Below are 9,247 nucleotides of genomic sequence, written 5' to 3' on the forward strand. Positions count from 1 at the left end.
CGTCTTCTTCGTTCCTCCTCCAGGAAGCTGTGAAGGCTTTATGGCTACAGCGATATGTTTGCAAAGTTATTATGGCATGACGGAAATATAAAGTTACTGGTCTTAATGGAAGTATTATTATGTTAACGAGTTGATTTTAAAGGGTAAATCGTGTAGTTTTAGAAAAATGCCTTTGTTAATTCAAAACAGAGGAGTTGGCCGCATTAGCTCTACAGCGGAACTGTTCGACAAACATCCACACATAAAGGTTTGTTTCCTCAAAGTAAGCTTAAATATAGCTTGTTAAACTAGTTGCCATCCACACCTAACTGATCCTTTCTATTAACAATCATTTTCACTATAGCCCAGAAGTTTGATTTATTGTTTTCAAATAAGTGTGAGTTGTTGTTGGCTAACGTAAAAAAAGCCATTTAAATGAGCCGACACAGGTGTTAGTTTTTAAAAGATGATGAGTTAACACATCTTACAGTTTGTGGCTAACACTAATTGATTTTATAGGCTGAGTGTTTTGGCACAATAAGGTGTAGGATCAATTTCCCTTTTTTGTTTATCTCCTAAAGAAAACATTATTACTTACTTGTCACAGGAAAATGCCAGAACGTTTCGGTCCAGGCCGCTTGTTGATGTCGACCCAAAGTGCTTCTTGTATGTTCAACAAAGAGAGTTTGCTGCAACAACACCATCAGACAGTGAGTAAAGCCTCAGGATTACAATACAACATTAGTTTGTCTTTTTTCTAAATATACTACATACCTATATTCACAGAAAGTTGTGGGCCAAATATAAACACTTAAAAAACAACATGTACAGTATATCATGGCAGTCTTTAGTTATGATTTCTACAACTCAGTATGAAATGAGAGTAAATAAAACAATCTCTTGTTCTTAATAAACAAAGTATTTTGCAATTTCTTTAAGTATATTAGTAGGCTTCTGGACAGATAATGACTAAAAGGCTTATGACAGAATCCCCTGTATAAAAAGTAATAATAAATGTAATAAACGCAGCTGCTTGAATTATTCATTTTGGCAATCTCGTAGGATGTTGTTCTCAAGTTTCTTCTTTTGGGACGATATGATTGGCACTTGGCACCATCTCCAAGCAGCTAATTGTTACTATGTACAAGCTGTTTTTTTACATGATGTACAATCACCCATAATCTGGAACAACTCAAGCTATCCCCTGCTGCTAGAAAAACAGAACTGTTCAGGGTGGCCAAAATACAAGAACATCCAAAAAGCAGATCTTCAGTGAATGAGGAACTGCTAAACTGGTCAGTGCACACACAGTGTGTTGCCAAGGGACACCGACTAAATGTATTTATTTTTTTGACCCAGCAGATTTGGTCCAGTTTTCAGAATAACCTTATGAATTTATTCAATTAAAAACTGTATATGGGGTTTTTGAAGAAGAAAAGTGTGGACTCCAATCATTTATCCAAAAAACACAGAGTTAATCCCTGAGGTCGCAATTCCTGCATTAAAATCTCCACTCTGCGAGCTGAACTTTTCTGTCAGGACTCTTGTCCAAGCACAGTTTAGATCTGGAGCTAGTCCTTGGTTCATGCACAGTGACTGCCGACTGCTATCAAAACGAAGGATCAGTTGAATGCAGACATTACATTTTGCTTAGATCAGGAAGGAAACTGCCTTTAGAATAATCTAGAAATTATTGTAAACTCAAGACTGCTAAAAAATATACATATTCTCAACCACGGTGTCTAAGTTCTTGATACACACACACACACACACACACACACACAGAGTACATATTGATGTTGCCATATTTCAAAGCGGACTAATATGCCCTCAGGTTGGTAATTTAAAATATAAGCCCCAGCTCTCTTCATTGATATTCTACAGTTCTGTAGGGGGACCTCTTTAATGGGGGATTTTTTTATTAAATCCTGAAATTAGAACTTTTGTTTGCATTTTACACCCAGATAGTACATTAGGATAAGTAGTTTTTTCGTCAATATAAAGAAAGGCTGTTTTTGTACCAAATCCAGGCAGTGTTTCAGTGATTGGATCTGACGATGCCACCACCTGCCATTTAGTTGTGCTGCGACACACGGGTAATGTTCCTTTTTATTTGATTTTATATTCTGATCATGTGTATGGTCATGTGTGAGATTTTTAATCCGTCATGATTTTATTTATTTACTAGGAAGTGGAGCAGTTTGCCTTGCTCATTGTGATGGTTCCAGCACCTGGTCTGAAGTCCCGCTCCTCGTGAAAACTGTCTCGTCACTGAGTAACGTCTATAAGGAGGGCAGGTATGAGAAATTAAAGTATACATACATGAAGAAAGTTATATTGTAGTGGAAGATCTAAGATATGATAATCATTTATTATTTACAATTAATTTGTTTCCTTTGCATTCCATTTTGCAGATTTGAGCTCCACCTCGTCGGAGGATTTAATGATGAGACAAAAACATCCGATAAACTCAGCCTTAGCATCCTGGGTATAGTCTTTTAACTCATATCATGTCTTACTGAAATCATGCTGTCAGCATTTGAGCTTTGTTAAAAAAACACATTAACTTTACAGCAGCGTTCCAGAAACAGAAAGAAGATATTCATCTGGAAACATGCTGCGTCACAGGTAACTTTCATAACTTTATTCTCCGTTTTCTTCTTTTACTCGAGTCATGTTCTGTTCATGCCTGTAACCAATCAACACGTCTTTTATCTGTTTTCATAGAACTGAATGACATGATTGTTGATGGAACACATAGGCCTGTTGTATATGGAATAGGTAAGTGATGAATGGATCATAGAAAAACAGGTGGGCTTTTTTAAAGGCATATGACATCTTGTATATATATATATTTTGTCTTTTTCTGCACAGGTGTGAATGTCAAAACAGGAGATGTGTTTCCTTCATTGTTCTCCCATAAAGGACCGGCAGAACAGTTGCGTTCAGCAAGGACCTTCACCGGGGGGCAGGTGCTTTAATATATATATATATTTTTTTTGTTCTTATTTAACCAGAAGAACTTCAACTTTATTGTCCTCAAGCAGACATTGGGTTTGTAGACAGGTGAAAACAACAGACAAACTGATAGAAAACACAGACACAAAGACACAAACAATAGAAACAACATAAAACATGAACAAGAATAAATACTGGAGTTCTTCAGGTAACTGAATGTATAAAAACGTTCATTTTACACACAATAAGTCTGAGTTATAAAAGAACAAGGACAGTTAAGACTGTCATTTACAATTGATTGTCCTGGACAATATATGTTGGTCATTTTATGTTAAAACTCTAAGAGTAACAAGAAAATATAATTTTTTGTCTTTTTAATGCCATTTAAAAAAAAACAAAAAAAAAAACACGTGAGAACCCCAATCAAACAGATATTTTATTTTGTCAGTCTGGCAGGAAAATATAGAAGTACGAGTGCTCCCTTTTGAATACTGTTTTTTTAAACATTTTTTTTACGTTGCAGATGGCTGATATATATGACTCAAGTCGGGGACTTGTTAAAATAGGCCCTTGCAAGTGGTCTCCAAATCTGGATATTGCCTTCTGGTTGTCACAAAATGATGACACAATTTTAAAGGTACAGTAATTTCTAGAAAAATGTACTACCATATATGTGATCTACACTCCTCACAGTAAGTTAGGGATGTTGTGAGGTCCTCAGTGGGTTTCATACATAAGGTGTTTGTTTCACTTCACTTATTTTTGGGAGGCAATTGTATTAGGGTGACAGACACTCCTCATTTTGTGTTTGGTCTCACTGTGTACAAGCATGCCTTACATACTGAGGCCAATACCAAAAAACACAAAAATTCAACTCTTTTCAATGTGGCATAAATTTCAACATTCTGGGGGTGAAAAAAGCTGGTATTGTCAGGAAGTCATTCCCAGCTCATCATTCAAGCAGCCATGAACACACAGTGTCACTTTAAAAATGAGCAGCGCCACCTTCAGGTCGGTAGCAGGCGGTCAGATGTTGCTTGTGAACTTGACGTGTCTCAAAGTGTCATCAGCAGACGTGCGAGACACATTACTATTGATAGTGTTCATGACAGACCCAGGAGTCATTGTCATTGCAGCAAACGGTGGAAACACCCGCTACTGATTTTGTCAATTTTGGTTATTTGGAGCTATCTTTTTTTTGTGGAAATTGTTGGGGTAATAAGTATTGCACTAACAAAAAAGGTGCTTTTCTCATTCATTAATATTAACATCAAAGGGAACTATTACTTATTTAATTAAAATTCAGACGAAATAGGAAAAGCACTCATTCATTATACAATATCCCTAACTTATTGTGATTATTGTTCTTAATCCTGTGACCTTCTTCATCTTTATGCTTCATAGAAAGCCTCTGTTTCCTCCAAAAACCTGTAACATTAATACATCCATTTACTTGGTTATTTCTCTGTCCCTCCCAGTATCTGTCAACTTCTCCGATGGCTGAGCCACCACACTTTGTCCAGCACATGAAGTCCACCATCCAGTTCCTCTTAGAACACCCCAGCTCTGATAGCTTGTTCCCTGGCGGTCAGCCACAGTTCTACCACAGGACTGAGAGGGGGGATTGGGAGAGGGTTGGCTCGTCATAGACTACAGCCCTACTACTTTCTTTTACTCAACCTTAACATGGAGCATACCTATTTTTGCCTCTCCGTTCAATGTATACACTGTGAGCCACCCTCCCAGTGTCTGCTTTTTGTTCATTGTGTCTTAACGTGGAGGGAAATGCCGTCTTGACTGTTTGTATGTTGTATGGCTTTCCTGACTTGTCTTGCTGGTCAAGTTGGAAAAGTTGAGGAAGTAAAAGGGATTCTGTTCAGTTTTGTCACAGTTAGTTTTTTCTACTCTTGTAAGGTGGTTTAAGTCTCCATTTTTTTATCATCAACTTTGGTCCAGGTTACGAGGAAGTGGTTACCTACTACTCTTGTCTGACTATTGAAAAAAACATTGACTTATACCCAGTTCTAAGGTCATAGCAATCATTCTGTAACATTTTTAGCAAAAAAAAAGTACAAACATTTTTTTCTATCTTAATATATTGCATGCATCCATCAATCATTCAAACTTGCATAATTCTAACATCATTAAATTGCCTTCATAGTTTTAATCAGTTGGTTAATGTTGTTAATGCAAACCGTCTTTGACATTTGAAATGAATCATTAAATATGCTCATGTTGGTGTATTATGAAGCTAATTGGCCAAAACACGTAAAGCCATGTCCTTATATGTAGAGCATCATTTACTGTGCTGGACTAAGAACTGGTGGGGAACTCACTCCAATAAAACTAAAGAATCTATTATTCATTTATCCACTATGTTCATACCAATGTAGGGACAATAATTAGCATTCAGCTTTGTTATGGAGTTTAACAAAGTTTATTTGTCTTTAAATGCACTTTCCTGATTTACAACATGGTTGTATATACTGCTGTATACTGGGCTATGAATGTTATAGAAACGTGCATTTGTAAATTGTATTATAATCTTCTGCAAAGGAGGGTATTCTTGTTAAATTTAACAAAATATGGTTTTGCTTTCTGGTGAAAATGTAAAAAAAAAAAAAATGGAAACACCATCCATAGTGTAATGTAATGCCTTCATCACGTGTTATTCTCAAGGTTGCAAGGTGCAAATGGCATTAAGTGCAACTTATTGCAACATGCAATGCTGTATCTGTTGCTAAATAAATGTAAATGATCAATCTAGTTCCACATGCCCTTGTGTATAATTTCGTAAAATGATGCATTGTTGTCAGAGTTTTAACAGCTATTTGTCTGATCCGATGCCATTCAAAACACTGCTCGTATGTTTCACATATTACCCTCAAGAAACCAAGTTCTCTGTCTAACATTTCTAGAAGCTGCAGACTGAGCTACTGGTTTATTTTTGCTCCACCCCTAACTGTACACTGCGTTGACTTTTTACGTAAAAGGGGCGTATTCATTTGACGCAGAATGAAGGGACCCGGGCAGCGGTGGAGTCCATAGTCGCTGGTGCAGGACATGCAAGTATCCTGTCTGATATTGTATTACGTGTTAAGGCTCTTTATGAGAGAAAGATACAACCTTTACTGTTGAGCCTTACACACATTTTTCATCTTAACTGGACGGAAAAGTAGAGTAGTGATGCCACGGAGGTGACGACTGTCATTTTAGGCTACGTTTACTTAAACATAAAGCTAAGTGTAATATTTTGCTAAGACTAAAGAAGAAAAAAACAAACATCTTGTCATAACGGACAAAAATGCGAGCGGCGTTTCTTAGGCATGTCCGACGTTTCCCGTGGGTCACAAACGTTACTCTGTACGGTTGTCTGTTCGCTGGAGGGGACTTTGTCCACCAATGGTTCTCCCACAGGGACAAAATGGACTGGAGCCATACACGGAATGTTGCTGTGGTCGCGTTCAGTTTCCATGGCAACTTCAATTTCTTTTGGATGCGGTTCCTCGAGCGAAGGTTTCCCGGGAATTCTGCCGGGATGGTGATGAGGAAGCTGTTGTTGGACCAGACCACAGCGGCGCCCCTGGCTACCAGCGTCTTCTACACAGGTTGGTGGGTGGTACAGGACGGCCGCTGACAGCCGGCTCTTGCTTCCATATCCCGTCAAACGGTTTACTTGCCGGATAGTTAATAGTTAACTTGGCAACAGATCACGTCTGTCAATTCGTAACTTGACCCAAGTGCTTCTGTGTTGTTACTTTGGTCAGCAGTCGTAGTCCTGGCGGAGGTCATATGAAAGACGTCCCTTACAGAGTGACTCCGTTTGAAGATAATGTAAAAATCACCTGTATTAAATGGGGGGTTTGGTTAGTGAAGTAAATGCTTTCTGAACATTTTTCTACCACTTAAAGTGAGAAAAGTTTTAGTTTGTAATAAAGGCAAGCCTTCTTTTAAATTATAATAACTGAAATGTGGATAAACAAGCAAAAGCAGGTTGGCTTAGAGGTCCTAATGCTTAAAATCAATGTACATTGTGTTTTTGCACTTTAAGAGACAAGTTACACCAGTTTTTTTGTTTTGCCAAAATCTCATCATGCCATATTGCCAAATTGAGCATTCTTCCCATCAAGAAATACAAACTGTGTTCATCGGGTCTAAAAAGTTCGATTAAGTTTAAATCGAACTTATGTACGTGGCAATAAAAAAAACCCAATCTGATTTAGATTCTAACACTGTCCACAAACTCTCAATCAGTCAAATCAATTTCCAGTCACACAATGAACTGTCATCCCTGTTTGTAACCCAGGTGTCAGCTTCTTAGAGGGTAAAGACGACGTAACAGAAGACTGGAGAGAAAAGTTCTTCAACACTTATAAGGTGAGGAGTAGGAGCATACACAGACTTTAAAAACTTTCAATGTATTTTTCATCCATTTATTTGAAAACAGTTTACAGGACTATATACGTACAGTTTTAAGTATGGAGACAGTTAAGTGGTAGTTTTGGATCTGCTTTTGGAGAGCCACACTGATGGCTCTGTTGATGAAGTTATCTAACTCTGTACCACTTTCCTCTTCAGGTTAAGTTTTGTCCACAAATGTTTCAGCTGTGTCTGTAGAGGTGTCCTTACATTTTGTGCATCTAACTGATGCGCTTTTTGTGTCTGTTTCTCTTTTCAGACGGGGCTAATGTTCTGGCCTTTTATGCAGGTAAATATTCATTTTCAAATGTTAATTATTAACTTTTGAACAAATGCATGGTGAAGTAAGTCTAAGCTCTCATACTCACAAACTCAAATATTCAATTTAATCTAACATCCTCTTCATCAACCTCATTTGTATATGTGGACACTTTAATATAGATTATATCCACTATTACAATTTATGATCTTTTCAATAGCTGTTAGGATATGAAAAAATCACCTGGTATCGATATTTTCATGTATAATGAAATGTCAAAGACACACCAGTAGAGCCCCACTGAATAAAAACCTGTCATAAAACAGTCAGTTCCAACTGATTAATTTGACATATATCAAAAATGAAAATGTTTGCGTCCATTGACAACATTCCAGTTGCATTAAAGTTGAAGAAATAGTTTTACTTGTGCTTCTGTACTAAATATCAGCAGCTGTCAACTATGATTTGTCACAACAACAACAACACTTGTATAGTCATATCATTTTCTAAAAACAAGCACAAACAGTTTAGAGTAAAACTATTTACTAGTGTACTCATATGGACTTGTTTGTGTGTCTCTCTTAGTTTCTGAACTTTGCCTTGGTGCCTCTGTATGTGCGGACCACCTTCACCGGCTGCTGTGCGTTTGTATGGGCCACCTTCCTTTGCTTTTCTCGTCAGAGTGGCGATGGCACAGCTGGTGCTGCTTTAGCATGGTTGTTCCCTCCAGAAAAGAGTGAAACAGAATCCACAAAGGAGAACTCAAATTCGAAGGAAAAGGTGGCTGTTCCCAAAGAGGCAATCGTAGCATCTAAACCTGCTCAGAAGTGACGGGGGTCTTTGTGTAATGGAGGGAGACAGGATGTAGTTCAGTCATGCCAGAGGCTGATACACTGCCAGCAGGGTTTCAGTTCAGTCCACTGGGTTAAATAAGTATGTGCTTCCTGATGATGCTGTAAGATGGATCCGAAAACAGTGTCCAGCAACTGGAATGGATCATATCATATCTGTTTGATCTTTATACCGCACATCTCTGTGAGAAAATTCAGTCCTCCGACTATTCCACACTAAGTCGTCATCATGAGGAATTTCTTGTCAGGGTCCCTTGTTTTTGTCCTAAATGCTGTCTTGTGTTCTCTCATTTAGAAACAAAGAGTTTCATTATTTGACTGGACCATGTTTAATGTTATTGCATCGGTTTGTAAGGACTTCTTTAACTGATACAGAAGCCGTGTTATTGCATGAATGACCCACATTCCTCTGCTTGACATCTGTGTGAACAAGTTGAGTGAGAGAGGGAAATATTTGTGTCCACAATGTGTACAGGCAGCTACAATATTAGCTTGAGTTTTAAAACTTCATACATTTGGTACATTTAAAAATATTTTATTATAACCTGCTCTTTATTACTAAAAGTGGTTTTCCTGTTAAGTGTGACTGAATCAGAGTGCTTGATCTCTAAGGACTATCGGTTTGCTTCCAGTTATATAGATTCAGATGGATACTTTAATCTGTTATTTCCTAGACAGTGTATCAATAACTGTCTGTTTTGATTTACATGTAGGTACATTATATACTTAGGGCTAAGTGTTAATTATAAAACAGAAACATTAAACATATCATTAAAATAAA

General features: G+C 37.6%; 2 protein-coding genes across 4 annotated transcripts; both read left to right on the top strand.

Annotated features, from left to right (window-relative positions):
• Positions 1-10: 10 nt before the first annotated feature.
• On the top strand, positions 11-5,698 carry ntan1 (N-terminal asparagine amidase). Of its 2 annotated transcripts, XM_079372279.1 has the most exons (10): positions 13-247; positions 587-689; positions 2,010-2,075; positions 2,168-2,276; positions 2,394-2,467; positions 2,554-2,607; positions 2,707-2,760; positions 2,854-2,951; positions 3,461-3,574; positions 4,416-5,698. In XM_079372279.1, exons 1-10 carry the CDS (start codon positions 167-169, stop codon positions 4,584-4,586), a joined length of 924 nt encoding a protein of 307 aa, XP_079228405.1. In that variant the 5' UTR covers positions 13-166; the 3' UTR covers positions 4,587-5,698. The 2 variants fall into 2 exon arrangements, with proteins under 2 accessions (XP_079228404.1, XP_079228405.1); XM_079372278.1 differs by having other exon boundaries at positions 11-247; positions 2,554-2,760.
• Positions 5,699-5,957: 259 nt separating this feature from the next.
• On the top strand, positions 5,958-9,247 carry mpv17l (MPV17 mitochondrial membrane protein like). Of its 2 annotated transcripts, XM_079372322.1 has the most exons (5): positions 5,958-6,002; positions 6,355-6,545; positions 7,244-7,314; positions 7,616-7,645; positions 8,201-9,247. In XM_079372322.1, coding segments are annotated over exons 1-5 (540 nt in total). In that variant the 5' UTR covers positions 5,958-6,000; the 3' UTR covers positions 8,447-9,247. The 2 variants fall into 2 exon arrangements, with proteins under 2 accessions (XP_079228448.1, XP_079228447.1); XM_079372321.1 differs by having other exon boundaries at positions 5,958-6,545.

This window comes from Symphodus melops (assembly GCF_947650265.1).
Source record: "Symphodus melops genome assembly, chromosome: 2".
NCBI lineage: Eukaryota > Metazoa > Chordata > Actinopteri > Labriformes > Labridae > Symphodus > Symphodus melops.

Bases quoted from the DNA above. Each gene is read 5' to 3' on its own strand.
- mpv17l (XM_079372321.1), top strand. From the start codon at position 6,242: ATGCGAGCGGCGTTTCTTAGGCATGTCCGACGTTTCCCGTGGGTCACA. The intron at 6,546-7,243 runs GTTGGTGGGTGG...TTTGTAACCCAG, and splicing joins TACCAGCGTCTTCTACACAG to GTGTCAGCTTCTTAGAGGGT. The intron at 7,315-7,615 runs GTGAGGAGTAGG...TTCTCTTTTCAG, and splicing joins AGTTCTTCAACACTTATAAG to ACGGGGCTAATGTTCTGGCC.
- ntan1 (XM_079372278.1), top strand. From the start codon at position 167: ATGCCTTTGTTAATTCAAAACAGAGGAGTTGGCCGCATTAGCTCTACA. The intron at 2,761-2,853 runs GTAAGTGATGAA...TTTTCTGCACAG, and splicing joins GCCTGTTGTATATGGAATAG to GTGTGAATGTCAAAACAGGA. The intron at 2,952-3,460 runs GTGCTTTAATAT...TTTACGTTGCAG, and splicing joins GGACCTTCACCGGGGGGCAG to ATGGCTGATATATATGACTC.